Below are 20,263 nucleotides of genomic sequence, written 5' to 3' on the forward strand. Positions count from 1 at the left end.
GCAACACTATGTGACTTTTACTGATATTTTTAAAGTTTCCTTGCTGAATATTGGTGATAAACTGTTTTTTTAATGACTTCTAAGTCGTTTTGACTGATCTACAGTTCAGCGTTACTTGTGAACTAGCTGGTCCTGATTCGGACAATTTAAGCGGCGACTATCAGTCACTTCCACACTTTGTGCCCACAGTCACATAGAGCAGGAGCAGACGTTCAGGGTGAGGAGGGAATGGAAGCCTCTCCACTCTCCCTGTTCCAAATCAGTGAACCATTGAACTAATATTGAAGCTGCTATTCCCTGTGGAAAAATGTTCCATAGTGTTGCTTTAAAGTTTTCTCTCTGTCTTTGTGATCTTCAATTGTTAAATCCTTGCTGTTAATGTGCTGTTTCCACTATCCTGTAGCTAATGACATCCAAAACATAGAGCTGTAAGGTTTCTACATCTTTCCTCTGCATGTCTCATCTGGAGTGTTGGACACGTGCACACTGCACACACAGGTGTTTTTATTACCATGACTGACAGTCCTCCAACATCAGTATGAGCTCATGAGAAGCATGTCAAATAATTATCTTCTCTTTGTGATATTAATCTGAATCTTCTGTGAGTGAGGCCAGTCAATCTCTCCCATAAACTAGCAGCTAGTGTGATTGTTAAGTATACACCCATCTTTCCTTTATATTGTCTTCAAGAGGTAAAACAGAAGAGACATTTCAATATCGGTGGGTTTAAGCACAAGAAGGTGACGCATTAAAGCGTGTGAGACTCAGCTTTTTTCTTTAAAAGGCATTAATTGCTGTTTAAGTGTTAAAAAAAGAAGTGTTATCATTTTATTTGAAGAAAATAGGCCCATGTGTTTGTTTTTTTTTAGCCCGTCACTGTGAGAAAAGCTGGGATTTGTTTTTCACAAAGAACTTTTTGATTGAAAGCCCATTAAAATGCATCATTTGACTGAAAAATAAAGATGGAATTCTCTGATATATTTGACCTTGTCCTTGATTTTCACTTTGTGGGGGGGGTTTTTCTTTCATGATTGTAGAGATAAAATACTTTCTTTGCTGTAGTGAAACTGCTCTGAATGTGAATATCTATTGGAGAAATAAATGCAAATTGCAATGCAACCTCAGCATATTGTGCTCTGGTCTTTTATTCATTTTTATACCTCCGCCAAAGAGGTAATGTTTTTATCTGTGTTTGTCTGTTAGTAAGTAGGATTAAGCAAAAACTACTGGACATATTACGGAAGAATGTGGAATGTGACAGTGAAGAACACGATACATTTTTCTGTAGATCCAGCGAGTTACAGTGTTTTTCAACATTTTCCTTGATTTCTCAGAAAGCACTTGATGGATCTTCAATCACACATGTTCAGGGGACTGATATCTATGACTGATCGGATCTATCGTGAATTTAAATGTGGTTTCAGGTCATTAAAATATTTTGATTATTTGATTATATTATCTAATTATGCAGAAACCCAACATCTCATGAGGCGGCTGTTGGGCCTCGGCGGAGGTTTGTGCTCACTGGGTGCCCTTCTGGTTTGTTTTTTTGTGGGTTTCCGAAACTAAAAAGGTGCCACGGTAAAAATGTCAGCTGATATTTATAGCTGTTTGGTGTTTTGTGTGTCTACAGAAGCTGTTGGCCCTCAGCAGCTAAAGAGCCATTAAGGCAGAAAGAGCTGGAGGACAACAGAGAGCTCTGTTCTGGTAACTGCTGAACTCTATTGTCGGGCAGAGGTGGAAAATGTGCTTTCGACAGCCTGTAACTGTGTGGAAACTCGCTCACTCTGGTACATGTGAAGCCCTCGCTCTTCCCTTCTGTGCCTTTTTTCTTATCTACCATCTAAAAAACACAAACACACACGCACACACACACACACACGCACACCTAGTTTATTCCTGTAGGATCTGTGCCAGTTCTCCACCAGTGTGTTTCTTTCACTCGCAGCCAAGGTCTCACCATGAAAGAACTCCACTCTTTTTGAAATCTCGTAATATGATGCAGCATCTCAGAGTAAATGTGGAAGAAGGGAAAGTAGAGAAAAGCTGCACATCATTTCTGTGTTCAACGTGTGTATTGTAAAACCTTTAAGTCACTTTTCATCCAACATCACTTTAGGTTTAGACATTTAAATGCTTTTGAATACAACGTCATGGAAACTGATCTGACAGTGTTCAGTTCCCTTTTGGTGCAGCAGTCTTTGGTTTCTGTCAAGTACCAGATTGACTATTCAGGCTCCCACTACAAACCACTTCCACCTTATTGTGCGTTAGCCGAGCAGTGAGGAGGCGGGAGGTGCCGGTGACGTCGGTTCTGTGCCTGTCGCTGCTTCATAGATTTGAACCTGGCACAGTGACGGTGCCAGTTTGATGGTGGCTCTTTAGAACTGGAGTTTGTGGGAGCCAGCGCAGTGACGTCAGGATGGAGAGGGGTCATCACCTCGCTCTCTGTCTGTTCTGCAGCTCCTCACCGGGCCACACTCAAGGCTCTGGAGAAGCAGCAGACCACTCGGAGGCAAAGTCTGCACAGGAAGCCATCGCACACTGCAGTCCGGAAGTATTAGGTCATCTTTTGTTTTGGATTTAGTGAGGTTTAAATGGACGTTTGGGTTCAAAAGTTCAAATAAAATCAGATTTTAAAGCATTTTGGATGAGGTGTGTTGGTCCTTTTTAGACATTTAGTCTCCCAACTTTGGAAAAAGCAGCAGGAGAGTGATTCTACACATTGATCGTACACAACTTAGTCTAACTGAGTGAAAAGCCCCCGAAACGAGCAAGAACTGAAAAAGTCTCCTGTACAGAACTGGCAAACTGTCAGAATGGAGAAGTAACAACTGTCTTGTCACATCTTTGAGCTGTAAATGTCAGATTTTTAAGGATTTGCAACCAAATATTATATATAGATCGGCTTTTTAATATCTTTTCCAAAATGAAAATGAATTTCCAAAAAGAACCCCAGTGCCTGATAACACCTGATCACCTGAACCTCCTGGTTTCATTTCAAGGTTGAAATAATTTTTCTCCTAATCTTTCTTTGTTTAAGATATAAAGTTAGAGGTGATTCTTAATCACTCCCAGTGGAAAACACCAGGAAAAGTGAGAAGAAGAGGACATCTGATAAAAGTGATTCAAGCCAAGGACACTGCGATTATTATGAAGATTCACAAAGTGGCTCTCAAGTGACATTTAGATTTGCCAGCAAACCACCATGATTTGAAATAGGTCAAGTTCTGAGGAAACGACAAGAATATAAAAAATCCTTCACAGAGAGAAAAGCATCAGTGACTGTGAGAGAAACAACAACTTTACTGTAATGAAGTAATGAGTCAAAACACCAAACACTCATCTGCCTGTAGAGTCGATCACCTTCTACACAAAGTTGAGAACAAGTCTGGCCTCTAGTGGACCTTTCATGCACTGTCACAACCCGGGGAATGAGCAAAGGCAAATTGAAAACAAGAAAACAGCACTTTTTAAGAAAAACTAATCATTTTCTGGAATCCAAGTAAATCTAAAAAATTCAGTGATGTTCAAAAACTCTTGAATTGTTGTTAGTGGCAACAGTACATGCAGTTCAGTGTCCGTAGCCAATCAAAGTGCATGTGTCATGGCAACAGATGAAGAGGAATTCTCAATAAATAAGCTTCTCTTTGTTTGCCTGGCAGGCCAGGCTCTCCAGCAGACCCTTGTCATCCTTATCTGGAAGACACGATGACATGTGGAGATAAAGAATTTGTGCAGCAAAAACCATGACTTAAATCCATCATTCCCCCCCCTTCTTCCCTTAAAAACCTACCAAAGATCACCAGGTTGCAGGAGCACTTGGTTGTCCCCAGACAGTTCTCCAGCACCAGCGTGTATTCTCCGCCATCTTTGGCTCCACAGGTGGGGATGACCAGCGTGCACACTCCGTTGGCCGTGCTGTGCCAGAACCGAGTGCAGTCGGAGATCTTTGATTCCCCTTTATACCAGCAGGCCTGTGCAGGGAAACCACCCACTTCATTATAAGTACTTTCGGGGGAGATGATATCGAAGACAAAGAGAGTTCACCCAAATGTTAATTATGTCTCTTTCAAACCTGTGGCGTTGGCGAGCCCTGGTAGGCACAGCTCATGGAGCAGTCGTGTCCTCTGCGAACAGCGTGGTCCTTCAGTGGCAGCAGGAAAGTGGGCTTCGCCTGACGTGGTTGTGAGGCATATTCTTTCAACCGGAGACTGCTGATGAACTCTTAGAAAAAACAAACAAACATAGGAAAAAAGTGTATTTTTAATAATTCTAATCATTTGTCCTGTAAAATGTTGAAATTAAATTTCTGCTCACTCACCCTTTTCTTTGGCAATGATAACAGGTTCCTTCGAGTCCAACGGGTCGCTGTCCCCAATGGAGTTTTGTGCGATGACCCTGAAGTAGTACTTCCTCCCGGGCAGCAACCCGGTGACAGTGTACCTGGTGCTGAAGACACGCTCGGCCACAGTGAACCAGGAGGCGGTGCTGGAGTCTCGTTTGAGGATGATGTAATGGGCACCATCATCCTCGTCAGACAGGTCTGGAGAGTGATCCCACTGCAGGGTCACCGTGCCCGGGACCTCCTCTTCCAGGTGCAGGTTCTTTGGTGGTTGAGGAAAGTCTGAAAGGAGGTGAGTTTCCACAAAGCCCTCAAAGCAGCTACAGAAATGTAACCTAGTTCCATGATAAGCTTTTTTGGTGAAATACAGTAAAGGAATAAACAATCAAGCCTCCATCACTGACCTGTAATCCTCACTTTAACATCATAGTGAGCTTCTCCATAGTCGTTCTTCAGGAGGACACGGTAGAGACCAGAGTCCGATCGCTGAGAGGAGGAAATGAGGAACTGGGAGTTACTCTTGCTCTTGGTGATGACCTCCTTTCCTGCGGTGAGGACGCCATCCTTGAGCCACGTTACCACCGGGGCAGGAGAGGCCTGTGAGGGGTGAGGAAGACGGTGAGTCAGGACTTGTGTGGAGTGGATGCCTGTCGGAGACGATCGTCAGAGACTCACAGTGAAGCTGAGGTGAAGGCAAAGTGTCGTTCCAGCTCGGACCACCATCTGGTTCTTCAGCTTTCCCTCAAGGTCAAACCTGGGCAACACTGAATAGGAAAAAGTAAAGACTAGAATTAATCTATTGCAGTTTCAGTCTACATACACTCTTTTCCAAGCTCGTATGAGGTAACATGACCTTTGATCACTCGAATTTAATCAGGTAATCAGTGAGTCTAAGTGAACATTTAAGACAGATTTGAAAGGATTATCCTGAGGGGTTCTTTTAGATTATGTGTTCACAGTGACCTTGACCTTTGACCAAATTATAATCAGATTATCTGTGAGTCTAAATGAATGTTTGTGACGAATTTCAAGAAATGGTTTCAACTTGTTTCTGAGATATTGTGTTCACAAGGGTTCACAGAGATCTTGACTTTTGAACATAAAAATAATTGAAAAGTAAAGAAAAAAGGCGAGACAAAGGAGAGTGCAGTCAGATTACCGGGTGGAGGCATGGCCAATACACCCTCCAGCAGCTCGATGCTCTCTCCCACCCCTCCTTCATTGACAGCTCGGATACGGAAGTGGTACTTCATCCGCTCCTGAAGTCCTCCGACGGTGAACGCAGTGCCGGGGATGGGAATCTTAGCAGCTTTCGTCCACTCTTTAGCATCTTCGGGACGCACCTCCAGGATGTAGCCCGAGGGTTCGTCTCCGTGCTCCGGAGGAGTCCACCTCAGGGAAATGGAGGAGTTTGTGGAGTCAGTCACGCACAGGTTCCTCACCAGGCCGGGGGCACCTAGCAGGAGGAGAGACAGACATTAATTACAGTAGAGGGCAGCAGGGAACCAAAATGGAGGAGGCGGCGGAGGACTCACATATTGGATCTTTGGCGAGTACGGCATTGGAGACAGTGCTGGGACAGCCGGCTCCTGCCCTGTTCACACTGGTGACTCTGAATTCATACTCCACATCGTCCACCAGCCCGTCCACCAGGAATTTAGAATCTTCACATAATGATATAGGCACATATGAGCACACAGTTACACACAGAGTATTCACTATATGGAACTTTAATTCATAAAGCATAATTTGATTTAATAGATTTTAAAACACTTTTTCCTTATGCAGGATTGTCTACGCTTAAGATTTGTGACCACAGTCTGTAATACTAACAGTGGCTGACATGACATCTAACATCACTGAGTCTGACCTGTGAGCAGCTCCTTATTGACCTGCAGCCACATGCTGCTGCCTTTCTTCCTCCTCTCCAGGATGTATCCCAGAACCGCTGCTCCTCCGTCATGAGCCGGAGGCGTCCAGCTCACCGTCATGCTGTCCTTCGTGACGTCAGACACTTGAGGCTGGGACGCTGTGCCTGGAGGCTCTGGGTGTTCACGACGGGTCGAGTGTGACAATGTATTCTCTTATATACGTATACTCTTGTTCAACAACAACATATTGTTAGAAATACATTGCTCACCACTGTTTTGTTCTATCTACAGTTTCTTTTAAATTTGTTTAGTATTTATTATCATCCTGCTAATCATGGCTACTTATCACTGCATTCATATATGGGTGTTCACACAGCACCATAATCACCGGTATCCATTAGCATAACCTTCATAGTCTTTATGATCATATGTGATGTTTATATGTTGCATGTTTTGTTGCGCCTTTGTTTGGGAGAAATAACATTTTAAAAGTAAATGAAACTTTGAAACTTTATTCTAATTTTCTTGGCTGATGATGATTAGAAGGTGAATGACAATGAGAAACGTGTTGGTGATTACTCAAGTCTCACCTCTGGACCTCTGGACTTCTCTGAAACTCTCTTTTACACTTATCACTGAATAGGAATGATTTTGATGATGGCATTGATAATGATGGTTATTAATCTCACCTATGGGCTCTCCGGCACGCACCTCCTCTGTCTCCAGAGGGTCGCTCATGCCCTCGGTGTTGACGGCTCTGATGCGATACTGGTACACCTGTCCCTCCTCCACCTTGTCATCGCTGAACACCGTGGTGCTGCTCTCCACTTCTCCAGCTCTGGCCCACGACTTCTTCCCTGCCACCCGCCGCTCGATCACAAAGCTGGTCACCTGCCTACCCCCGTTGTCCCGGGGAGCCTGCCACTTCATTCTGACGCACCTTCCTGACAGCTCCAGGAACTCCACGTTCCCTTGAGGAGGCTTTGGGTGGTCTGGAGAATGTGGTATAACATGGGTTACAGATTTGCGTTACATGAAACGTGTTCAGCTTTTTGTTTCCGAAGTCGTGTTGTCACCCACCAATCACGTTCAGATACAGGTTGGCGACAGCAGAGCCGCAGTCGCTCTTCAGACGGAGCATGATTGCACCACTGTCTTCACGCGCACATCTGACAGAAAGTTGAAGTGAGAAGAAACTTTATGAACTCAGTATTTTTCAGTAGTTTGAGCTTAAATGGATAGTTCACCCAAAAATATAAATTTTCATTTTTGGGTGAACTATCCCTTTAATCTGCCCACCCACCTGCTGAGCACCAGGGACGTGCTGTCGGCTGTCCTCTCCATCTTGGTTCTCTCATCCTCCGTGACCTCCACTCCATCTCTGTACCAGGTGACCTTGGGCAGTGGTTTGCCTCTGAAGGGGATCTTAATGGCGGCTGTCTGACCGGCCTTCACGGTCACGGGTTGCGCCCCCAATAGGTCCAGCACAGAAGAATCAATCTCTGGAGGGTCTAGGTAACAATGTTCGAGTCTCATGGGTCATTTTCTATTGATTTATTTGATTCACATTATAATGATTAAATTAAAAATAAATGAAAGGAAAACACAAGTAGAACCAAATATATAGAACTCGAATTAAGGAGATGAACATACATTTCTTAACATAAAAAATAAACATAGATGAACATCTTTTCTGCATTGTTTATTCTGTAAAATAAAATGTTTCCTATTGGCAAACATAAACACTAATTATCAAAGTAGTAGTAGTAGTAATAGTAGTGATAGTAGTAGTAGTAGTAGTAGTAGTACTAAATCAGTCAAGCTGTGGTTTTAATTCATTTTGGGTATAAGTTTGGTAGCTCCAGTTCAACTCTGGCGACTCCTAGTGGTAGTATCAAAAAGAAGACTGTCAAACAGGTCCACAAACTTCCCACCACCATTAAAACTGAGCTGATTGACATATCCACATTATTTACACCGACCCGTTTCTACTCCACTTGAACACACACGCAAATGTAAAAAATCCAAATACTGACCTGCAATGGTGAGCACAGCCTCACTCTCCGCCCCCTTGGCTCTGAAGGTGTACTTGCCCTCGTGGCCGTGAGTCACACCAGAGAAGAGCATCTTGTGGACGGCTCCTTGTTTGACCACCTTAACCCCGCGCACCTCTGAAATCTGTCCAAACACAACCCTGGGTTTTATTATGTGTCAACAAAAAAGAGTTCAGATTGTATATCCTCTGAAAAACACCCTCGAAGCTGAGGGGAAGGAACAAAGTCATAGCAATTGATGGAAGAATTGTGCATTTGAGGACATTTTCACCCCCCTCTAATATGACCTCTGACCTCCACTCCGTCCTTCAGCCACACCCCGTCCACCTTCTCGTCGTCGAGGACCACACACAGCTCGACGGGGGCCCCGGTGGGACACTGAGCATCTGACAAACCGCTCTTCACTGAGGCGAAACGCTCTGGTGACACACAAACAAAAAAGAAAAACAGCTTGATTAACATTAAGAGTCAGTTGTGCTGCAGTGCTGCACAGCTACAGACAGATGGGACACGGATCGTTACCGTCCACGGTGAGATTGGCAGAGGTGACATATTCCTGCGTGTCGTTGTCCTGCGTGCAGACGACAGAGTACTCCCCGCCGTCCGTCAGCTCGCAGTCCTCGACGATGGCCTCTGCCCTCCTCCCCTCGCGCATGAAGATGTACCGGCGGCTCGCTGTGATGTCGCAGCCGTCCTTCAGCCAGCGGACATGCACGTCCTTGGAGCTCATCTCGCACTCCAGGTGGGCCTTGCCCCTCTCCTGCACGCGGGCGTTCTTCAAGTGGCTGGAGAACTTGATGGGAATCCCTGGAGAGAGAAGACAAAGACAAAAGGGTAAAGAGAAGAGGGTCGTTTGAGGCCTTTACCTTCCACTCCAAATTATGTGTTTTTAAAACGTAAATTGTTTGCCCACTTACAGGATTAAGTTATAGAATCGAAGATCATCATTATACAATTCTACTTAAAGAATAAAACCTTCACAAGGACACGTGTTATTAACGCAACCTCAGTGACTATACGTTTGTGTCCCTGCAGCCCCGCAGGACAGCCACGTGTCCTTGTAAAGAGTTTTACATGCCCCTGCCTGCACCTTGGGTAAGTAAACATCTTGTTAGACAGAGCCATAATAAATGAGCTTGTTGTGAGGAGGGATTTGGTTGGATCACTTTCAACTCGGCACTCCGAGGGAGGATTTATTATGCGACCCAGACGTCTTCATTTGGAAGATAGAGGAGAGATGATGTTGTTTAGCGGCGCTATGAGAGAACCAAGCCTCTAATCTCACGGGAGGCAGTAACTGCTCATCTCCAGCAAGTCTGACGGGAGGGGGGGGAGTTTGTTTCCGTAGAAACGCAACGGGCTCCATTAAAAAAAAGAAGATGGGGCTGTTCTGGGACAAACAAAACAAAGCACAACAACACAAAGGCACACATAAAAAGTTTTAAAAGCCCATACGCTCGATGAAAAGCGGCGCGGTGGCGGTGAGGTCTCCGATGCTGATGGTGTAGTCTCCTGTGTCGCTGACTTTGACGTCCTTTATCTTCAAGGTGTAGGTCAGACCGTCCTCAGACAAGGACACTTCAAACTTTTCATCTCTTTTCACTTCCTTTCCTTTTACCTGGTGGGGAAAACAAAAAGCACTTGCGGGAAAACTATTTTGAATCGTGCTCTGCCCTGAAATTCATCTTTTCACTGAACGTTGTCAGTACTTCTTTGTCTCAGCAACTCTCTGTAGATGCCAAGAACTCTTAGAAATGTTCCTAGAAATACTTTTCTGACAATCCCCTCCGAGAGAGGATGTTATATGATGCTGTAAAACTGAAACAAAGTCCTTCGACGTGTCTTTCTGAGTCGGATGCAAACCTTCCAGATGAGCGGTGCATCCGTCTTCTTGGAGAGACGGACCTCAAACACGGCAGTCTGCCGCTCCGTCACTTTCTGGGGTTTGAAGTCGGACATAAATTTCAGAGGCTCATCTGAAAGAAAGACGGGAGAGAAGAAAGGTTTTGTTATTATATTATATACTAATACTCATGTAAACACCTCACTAAACAGGATTTTAAAGCCAAATATCTGCATTCGTGATGTCAGGCAGGACACATATTAGAACTTTGATATGTGGGTGTTCAGAGATAAATAAGACAGCTCCTCATTCTGTCTGTCTGTGGATGAAAGGAGAGATGACAGAAGAGACAGAGAACTGACAACAAATGGAGGTGATAAAAGTTTATTTATCATTTGAAATCCAGTCAGTTTTATTACGCTGGTGATAAGTTTGTACTTCAATTTGCCACAGTGTCTTTTGTGATACTACCATTAGGGGTCACCAGACATTTTATGATTTCGGGCTTTAGTGGAGCTACCAACCTTATACCAAAAATACATTAAAACTGGAGCCTGGACGATTTATTGGTTGGACGATAACATCAGCCGATAGGAGCCTTCTGCAGGAATATCAGTTTTGGCTTTTATGTTTACCGATGTGAAAACCTAATTAACCAGAATATACAATGCAAAAGATGTGGAGTTAGTTTAACCAATTACACACAAAATATGTGTATAAACTTTATTCAAGTTTTTTATATTTGGTTATATTTGTGCATTCGTTTTATTTATAGTTATTTCTAGTTCCCTGTACACACTGCCTCTCGCCCAGTGTCAGACTGATTCCTGGTCCGTGCACGACTGTCAAAGAGATAATCGGTATAGCTAATGGATAAATGGATGAATGGATGGATAATGGAAGGATAGATAATCGGGTGATATATCAACCTGTCAGTTAAGTCCAGGACACCACCTGGCTCAGGTGTAGAGAAATGCAAATGGTGAGGAAGCACATGTATGAGACCAGTGAAAGTGACACAGAGAGTAGGTCAATGTCATCGACGGTGACACTGTCTCTCTGAGTTACGGGCAGAGGGACGGACTGGAGTCCCGTCCTGCACTTGCCTATGACGTTAAGCCTGGCCGACAGCGTCTTGTCTCCGACCTGCAGCGTGTAGGTGCCCATGTCACTGAGGCCCACGCTAGAGACGCACAGCATGTGCTTGGTTCCCATCTGTTTCACTTCGTATTTCCCGTGAGAGTACTGGATCCGCAGCAGCTCCGTGCCCTGAGTGGGGAAGAAAAACTGCTCAATGAGAGGGAATGGTGAATGGACGGCATTTATATTTATAGTGCTTTCCACTTAACTTTACATTACAGGACTCATTCACCCATTCACACACATACTGAAACAGCTAATGACTCAGCCAACAGAGGCAACCTGGGGTTGACATGCCACTCCTCTGCTTTTATTATTTGTATCGCTTTCTTTCTTTTACTTCTTTATGCATTTGTTAAAATTAATTTGATTTATTTTTATTTTTTATTTCCTCTCCTTTTAAATGTAATTTTAACATGTTCTTATGTATGTGCTATACATATAAAGTTTATTATCGTTACTCCCCCTCTTGAGCCCCAGCAGAGAATACAGCAGGTAAGAGTTTACCAGAAACCACAGCATCCTGATGTTTGGATCCTTCAGCTCCAGGATGGTGTCGAAGACGACGTTGGTGTCAGGTTTGGCGGTGACGTCCTCCAGGGGCTTTAACACGCGCACCATCTGGTAAAAGATCAAAGGATCAAACATTTCATTTACACATAAACAAACCACAAAAATGACAACATGACACTGCAAAGCATTCCCCATCTTCGCTTGTGTGTTGTTATATGATTTATCTTTTCGGTGCCGTGCTGGTGTTGTGGGATATTTCAATTTTTTTTCTCCATCTTACTTTATTCTACGTTGCTTTTACATTTCATATCCCGGCCTAATATCATTCTGTGGTGTGTGAACACGCTCTCTGTGTGACAGGCCCACCTCCACCTCCACTTTCTTCTTCATCTCCTTCAGCTTCTTAAGAATGCCTCTGAAGTCGGTGAAGCCGTACTCGGCGCAGATCCGCTCGTAGTCCTTCTTGTCAGCTCCAGCCAGGATCTTTAACATCTCCTCCTCTGTGGGCGGCTTCTTCTCCTGCCTTTTCTTCTCACTGCTGCACGGGGAGAACAGATCTCAGATGAGTAATGAGCGTGCCTGTGTGTTTACATTAAGTGGGCCTCTATGCATGTATGACACTGTGTATATATATATATATATATATGTGTGTGTGTATGTGTGATGAAAGCACTTTAAATCTCATCCTGTGGATATTTCTGGATGCACGCGAGAAACAGAGAAGGATCTGAGGCTGCATCAGAGAGCGCTCCATCACACATTGACAGCTCTTTGGAAGTGTCATGGTAAGTGTTAGACAACGGCCCGTGTTCCTACCGTTTCTTCAGCATCTTTTTGAAATCCAACGCCGGATCTGGAAGCAAAGACGGAGAAACTTTCATCTGTGACACCGGGTGAAAACAGCTCGTACAACTAAGCCGAAAAGCTTCCGAGTAACTATCAGGACCACAAAGGCTCATGCAAAATATCTTATATAAAATGACTCGACTTACTTTCTGCAACGATGAGGGATGCAGAGTTAATGGCTTCACCGTGCTCGTTGGATGCGATGCACCTGTAGACGTCAGCATCCTCCAGGGCCAGGTTCTTGATCTGAAGTGGAGGAAACACACGACAAGGAGGCGCAGTCATCAAATTCAATGTCTGGCTTGATGCTTCCCATAAGACCATTTAAACCTGTCTGTCCATTGTCAGGCCACTCATACAAACCCCACTGCAGTGCTTGTGTGAAGCAAAGGGAGGCAGTGTCACACTACCACAGCGCCGCATCCCAACAGTCATCCCTCACCAGAGGAGCAGATGGCAAGGGGAGATGCATATGTCAGCACCCACAAGTTAATTGCTTTATAATAGCTATTTAAGCTTCACTTAAGCTCCCCGGCTGGTACAGAGAAAGCGCTAAACCCACTCCAGAGTGGATATAGATAAAAGGATCAGAGAGAGGTTTTTTTTTTTTCAACTTTCTATCTACTTTTCCTCATGATGCATGGTGAGCTGTCAGAGTCGACAACACCAAGATGTCAGAGTCCCTCCACTGCCTGTGCTCTCACTGCAGGAGTCTGTCATGAGCACATTTACCTTCTGAGCCACAACGGAACACGGGAAATGAATTTAGATCTGAATGCAGGTGCAGGTGCTTCAATCACACGCTACAGGTTTGGGAACAATGATGGCATCTGTGTCAAGATGTGATGGATGCGTTTGTTTGTTTGTTTGATAGTTAGCAGCAAAAACCCAACTCAACTGATTACAATGAAATTGTGTGGAGGGGTGGAGCATTACTCAAGAGGAGCCCACTACATTTTGATGTGGAGCGATGGAGCAGCAAATGCAGGAAGTTTTTTCTTTTCACTTTCTTGAGCATTCAACATTTCCATTGATGCATCAGAGAATAATTCATGGTTGTTGATGGAAAACATCAGACATGTTTAGGGGACTGGAATTAATGAATGAGTGCAATCTGGAGACTATTGGGCCTTGGTGGAGTTATTCACTCTCTAGTTTCCATTAATCGCCTCTTTTTTATTTATTTATTTATAAGTTTATTTCATTTATCGACCAAACAAAACAATTTAAATGCAAACACAGAATCTCAAGTCTTGAATGAAAAGGAGCAGACAGAACAATAATCTTATATAATATGCCCCTCTTTCACAAGGCATTAATTAACAAAGTAAATAATTCAATATAATACAAAATTAATTTATACTAGTGTTTATTGTATATTTTTTGTTTTTCTCAACTCAAGCTTGTGATTAAAGTCCTGGTGCCAAAAAAATGAGGTTTTGTGTTATTGTTTCCAAAAAGCAGGACCTGTCAGCAGCGAGGAACATTGTGATCTGTGTAGTTATGTTGTCAAACCTTGAGAATGTGCTGATTGTTGATGTGGTCACAGAACGATTTTGTCCCGTCAGACAGGGGACACCCGCTGGCTCGCTCCCAGCTCACACTGGGTCGAGGACCCCCCGTCACTTTGGCCTTGAACAGGGCACTGTCCCCTGTGGACGACACGGGAACCAATCACACGCATGCACATCCTGAGAAACATTAGCTGAATACCAAGTGTTTTTTATATAAAGAAATAGCCTTTTAAATCATACTGGAGCAATGAGGATGAATGTTTAATGTTTAATCATCAGATCAATTGACTCTCTCTCTCTCTCTCTCTCTCTCTCTCTCTCTCTCTCTCTCTCTCTGTCTCTCTCTCTCTCTCTCTCTCTCTCTCTCTCTTTCTTGCCTTTTCCCTGTTTTCCTTCTGAGACCAGTGAGTTGAAGTTGAGGCCGTGAATACTAATGCGGCGGCTACTCGGCAGCGTTCCTGCAAATTGTGACAGGCTGTCTTCCTCTTAATCTATAATTCACAGGTAGAGCCGGGGTGAATGGGGCTCGAGAACCTGTAGTTCGAACAGAACAGCCTCTTGTATTCAGCAGCAGCCGCAGCTGTTTTTTCCTCTGTGGAGGTCAAGAGCATCACACAAACTCTATTAAAGTGTCTTTGTGCTGTATGTGTCCGCACAGCGCCTTCACCCTGAGAGGACAAGTTGTTATCTAAAGTTTACACGTCGCAGAAAACTTTTTTTTTAACTCTCCAGTGGAGTTTAGCTTGTGTCATCTGAAGTTTCTAGGCAAACTGTGGGGCAGGGATCTAAAATTAGCCGTCTCTCTCTCTCTCTTGCAGTCTCAAGGGCTCACAGATGTTTATAAAGATAGCGATGTGAGGGGGATGCGAAAGACGTTTTTACTGAGTTTCCGAGGCGAGAGGAAGGGGAGCAGGTTCACCTCACCCTCTTGGGCAGTGATGGGCCGCAGCTTCTCCTCGAAATCTGGGACAGACTCTCCCTTGGGGACGTGGGTGGATTTCTGTACCTGGCTGAAGGACTCCGCCACGGCCGAGGTCTTACGCTGAACCCCCGAGTGCTCTGAGGGAACATGGAGGACGTGGACATACAGGTGAATTATGCAACAGCAGCCATACATGAAAATGTCACATGACCACCATGACTTTGAATGCTGGACTATAGTAGTGAATAATGTGGTTAATTAACTTTATTGTTGATGTGCACTTGGCCAGCGGCTTAGAATCAAAATCTGGCATATGTTTAGGAAGAAATACTTTTAAATTGTGGGACAGGATAAAAAAAAAAAAAAACATCACTTAAAGCTACTTTTCTAATTGAGTTAATCAATGATACAACTTTTGTGATTGTGACTTTGATGATAACTCTCATGTTCCATGTCACTTCTCATAGTCCAAAACGTTCCATTACAAATCAGGGCAGATGGGGAGTTTATGAACTTCATGAATAATTCAAACCTTCCACGGTCCTTGACAAGCCCTGGGCCACTTTCCTCAGCCTGGTGGAGCTTGTGGAGGAGGTGAGAGTGGAGGAGGATGAGGTGGAGGAGGAGGAAGAGGAGGAGGTCATCTGCATCATCTGCTGCTCCATCTGCTCCACTCTGCCCCCAGTGGCCTGGAGAAGTTGTGCTGCCATGATGATGATGATGATGTCAAGGTGGTGCCAGTGATTGCGGCTGAACACGAACAGAGATGTGGAATGACAGTTGAGAACGAGTTGCTGACAATGCTCATTTAACTGCTGCTTGTTGTGTCGAGCAGCTTTGCGTCGTGTTATCTCGCCTGCAGCAGATAAGAGGCACCGGCGGGACGGAGGACAATCCTCACCATCCTCTCTCTACACTCACACACTGATACTGCTAATATCCTGCAGTGTAATCAGATAGAGCGAAGGAGGATGCACCAGAGGAGCATGTTACGGACATTATGTCCTCACTACGTCTCGGTGGTAAATTAGGTGTGTGCTTTCAGAAGCAATGCATCGAAAAATGACTCACACTTCCTTCCTCTGATCGTTCCGTGCTCTTTCTCTGCTCTATCGTCTTCCTTTCAACTGTGACTACAATGGTTCTTTACCTCAAGACAGGCCTCTACAAAAGATCCAATTAAAACGCTAACACACACACTCACACACACGCACACACACCTGCTGTGTGAGATGAAGCGTTGTGTTTGTACCACTGATGAACTGAGTGAGTGTTCATCTTTGGTTACACATAATAAACACATATTAGCATAGGACACATTATAACTTCCTCATACTTATATAAGTATGAGGAAGTATCTATATCTATGGCTATATCTATATTTATATCTTTATTTATATATATATCAATATTCTTATTTATATCTATCTATGTCTATATCTATATCTACATCTACATCTACATCTACATCTACATCTACATCTATATCTATATCTTTACCTTTATAGATGTCTATATCTATATCTAAAATGGACTCAGTGGTACATGTGTATTTATTTAGCACTTTTCTAGTCATATCACACTTGAAGTGATTTACAGTACAAGTCACATTCATCCATTCATGTATACACACACAGCACTTTTTCTTTCACACAATTCATACACTCTGCACAGCCATCAGGGGCAATTTGGGGTTCAAACTACCGGGGATCGAACCTTCAGGTTAGTGGACGACCCTCTCGACCTCCACCCACTGTATCTACGTGAGGTAATCGTATAAAACTCACATGAAGCTCAGTGTGATCACATCTATGTTAAAAAACACTATTGTTTCTTGCAAAATGTCACTTATCACTATAATCAAAAGGAAGAAAGAAAAACCTCTACATTAACCTCTAATGATAATTTCTGCACTTCCTGCAGCAGATGCACTCCAAGTTGTGTAAAGATTGATTTGTTGTGTAGGATTCTCACCTAAGGAAGTTTTGTTTTTAAGCGACCGACTCAGTGACGGAAGCAGCAGGTGATGCTCCACACTGTGCTGAACAAGTTGCTGTGTCGCTGCAGGTGAAACACAAGAACATCCCCCACACCCTCTCTGCCTCTTTGCTCAGCATCCTTCATCTCTCTGTATCCAGCATGGCAAATTGCAGAATGTGTCCCCCCCCCCTGTAAGAAACAGTACAACCAAACTTACTTGTTACAGCAAAGCCTTTTCTTCCTCGCAGATTTTGTCTGCACCCCAGGTTCCCGGCTCAACTGCTTCCAGCCCAAATGTCTCCTCTTATGATGTTGCTAATCCGCACGCTGCTCCCCTCCCAGCGTGATCCCAGCAGCTCGGGCTGTTCCCCCGTTTTCTTGGCTCCTTTTTGGTGGATGAGCTGGTGCTGGGGCATTCAGCTTAAACACCTGCTGTGTCTCGACTCTGGACAAATAAGGCTCTGATGTGTTCGGGGACCTCTGCCGGGCCTGCGCCGCGCTGGATGAAATCATCGTGAAAACACTTCCCCCAGGTCAGTCGTTTGAAGGTCGACCGGGGGTCATCTCGGGCGATGTAACTCTGAGCGTTAACATTCTCCAAAGGGCATGTGGTGATGGAGACTTTCTAGCAGGCTGTGCCTCCGAGGCCCATCTTCTTTTCTGCGTTCGTATCAGTGCATCATTACAAAATGCAACATGCGACAATTAAACAATACTAAATGAATTATACATCATTATTCTCTGCTGGTTTTTGACCCTGTGTGTCTCTCCAGTGCTCAGACAATCTGCTCGGAGCTTGTTCAGCACTGAACCACATGGTTTTCAAGGTGAGGATTGTCCACTGTATCTTGCCTTCTTCAATAATTTAACTTTTGTTTCCTGGAAAACCTGGATCTTAATGTAAGAAAAATCAAATCTGATGTATCTATGGTTTTGAGAACTATGGGTTTGTACAGTTTGATGCAGAATATCAGCCCACTTCCCTTCACCTTTATTTCCCTAGGGTTGTGTGGCCTTGGCTGGCAGAGGTATGCGTTTATTCTATTTCTAACTGTGATGGTAAAATCAGTATTCTTCTTCTTTTTAATGATTTATATATTGACTTAACTTGTTTTTATTCAAATGTAACATTACATCTAAACTAGGACCATCTAATATTTAAACCTACACAGAAAAGAAAATTCAACGAGGCTTTACAGATGCTGCTGTTTTCACGTTGTCAGACTCTGAGCTGCGATGGAAGCACATACTTTGTGTAAGTGTTAACTCGTTCTATTTTCGTCAGTTGATTTACAACTTTAACACTAACTCATTTTCATTTCATGCATAATTGACACTTGTCTCACTGTGAATGAATCCTTCCCCCGTAAGATACATTCACAGCCTTGTGAGTTGAATGTCAATTGTTCACATCAGAGTTTTCTGAGTTATTTTATTTAATGTGTTCTGTAAAAAGTGAATTGGACCAGTGAACTATTAGATTAGATTAGATTATTTTGAAAAGATAGATAGAATAGAGAGTTTTGTAAATCATCGGACCACATTAAAATATTGTTGATTAAATGAAACCAACGATTCTTCCTTATTAAGTTCACGCGCTACGTAAACACTACACATAATACAGAATAAAGTGGTTACTGAGTTTTAATCTACGATCAGTGCATGTATGTATTAGTATGTTAGTTATATGTTCATTTTAGAACCATTTTGGAGCTAATGTAGAATAGAAAATAGGAAAATAGAGTAGAATAGGAAAAAAATGGTTTATTTATTATTTAGCACACTGATATTCACATCCAGCTGTCATGGTTTTATAACCATCAGCTTTTGTTTAATTGTTAGCAACTTTACAGAAAAACAACTGGACAGAGATTCCACGAAACTTGGTAAAAGGATGTGATATGGTTAGGTGATGTTCAGAGGTGTGCTTACAGATCATATCCAACTTACTGTTAAACTGATAATGTTCGCTGTTCCTTCATGATGACTTCCCTCTTGCTCTCAACAAGTTCATCAGTAGCTATTCTCCAGATTTTCCATAAAGAACCAGTTCCTCCTGCTGATATTTGGAAATGAGATTCACTTCATTTAAAACACTGCTCCCTGGGAGGAGCAGCCACAGGGGAGATACCTGTGGACTCACATGTGCCGTCCCTCACTTTTATGATCCCACTCTGTGTCAGAATTAAAATGTTGGAAATATTCCCCTGTTTAATGGGCTTGAAGAAAGCTCGTTATCGGAGCTGGGTCACGCATGAACGTTTCACTGCAGGTCCGGGCTACTTGTCATGGATGTGGCGTGCGAGGTGACAGCGGGATCTCTTAAGTGTGAACTGTTTGGTTTGAATCAGACAGAGATAGATGGATACAGAGAAAGAAGCAGAGATAGACATAGAGAGCCCCATTGGCATTACTTCCCTTTAATCCTCTTTGCACAACACCTGGCTGGCATACTAATGACGGAGAAATGACCTAGATTTCTCTCCTCGCACATTTACACTCACGGCATCAAACAATGAATGACTTGGTTGGATTTTTGGTTTTGAGTGATCGCTGGTCTTTCTCCTGAAGGAGGCCGAGCGTGGATATTCAGACTTTGGTCTCAGTTGTCTCAGCTTCTTTTTCAGCAGCTTCCTGATGAATCCAATCGTTGCTTTGGAGAAAGAGAAACAAAAAATCATTCATGTGATGTCTTTTGATAATGCACACATCCTTGTGACAGCATCCTGCAGAACAAGCAGGTTCTAACTAAGGAAAGTAAAGGAGCCGCAGTTTGAACATGGTTACACGTTGATGTGACGCTGGCAGCAGGGCTATTTTTACTGTGGCTGTGTTTAGACACGTCATCTGTTCACACTGGAATGCAGCGCACGGTTGAACTCACTACAACAAAACACAACACCACTGACAAGTTCTTTGGGGGGGGGGGGGGGGGGGGGGGGATCAGTGCAGATCTGCAGGACAGGGGCTGAGGTGATCGGAGTTGTTACTCTTAACTTTGTCTAGAAGTACAACCTGTTAATGCTATTCTGCACAGCAGCAGTTGTAACTATGTGATGTTAAACACTTCGTCTGAACCGCACATCTCCAGAGACATCACATTTTCAGATCTGTCTGTTTGTGTTTGGAAGGAACAGCTGCAGAGAAGTGTGTGTGAGTGTGTGAGTATGTGTGTGTGTGTGTGTGGTCCAGGTATTACTCATATTGTGGGGGACTGTCTTCCTTCTAGGGACAA

The 20,263-nt window shown here is 43.7% G+C and overlaps 1 protein-coding gene across 1 annotated transcript; it reads right to left on the bottom strand.

The window, feature by feature from the left end:
- Positions 1 to 3,347: 3,347 nt before the first annotated feature.
- LOC117762993 (immunoglobulin superfamily member 22-like) lies at positions 3,348 to 17,539 on the bottom strand. Its single transcript, XM_034587806.1, is given in 26 exon segments — positions 3,348 to 3,699; positions 3,797 to 3,977; positions 4,079 to 4,227; positions 4,325 to 4,627; positions 4,750 to 4,942; positions 5,021 to 5,109; positions 5,505 to 5,801; positions 5,881 to 6,009; positions 6,216 to 6,389; positions 6,906 to 7,208; positions 7,297 to 7,385; positions 7,520 to 7,727; positions 8,253 to 8,394; positions 8,565 to 8,689; positions 8,793 to 9,077; positions 9,726 to 9,888; positions 10,134 to 10,246; positions 11,220 to 11,382; positions 11,761 to 11,874; positions 12,133 to 12,304; positions 12,568 to 12,619; positions 12,750 to 12,858; positions 14,128 to 14,264; positions 15,051 to 15,185; positions 15,581 to 15,798; positions 17,246 to 17,539. Coding segments are annotated over 25 exon segments (4,071 nt in total). The 5' UTR covers positions 15,759 to 15,798; positions 17,246 to 17,539; the 3' UTR covers positions 3,348 to 3,631.
- Between the last annotated feature and the right edge of the window lie 2,724 nt (positions 17,540 to 20,263).

Source organism: Hippoglossus hippoglossus, chromosome 6 (genome assembly GCF_009819705.1).
Source record: "Hippoglossus hippoglossus isolate fHipHip1 chromosome 6, fHipHip1.pri, whole genome shotgun sequence".
In the NCBI taxonomy this organism is placed as follows: domain Eukaryota; kingdom Metazoa; phylum Chordata; class Actinopteri; order Pleuronectiformes; family Pleuronectidae; genus Hippoglossus; species Hippoglossus hippoglossus.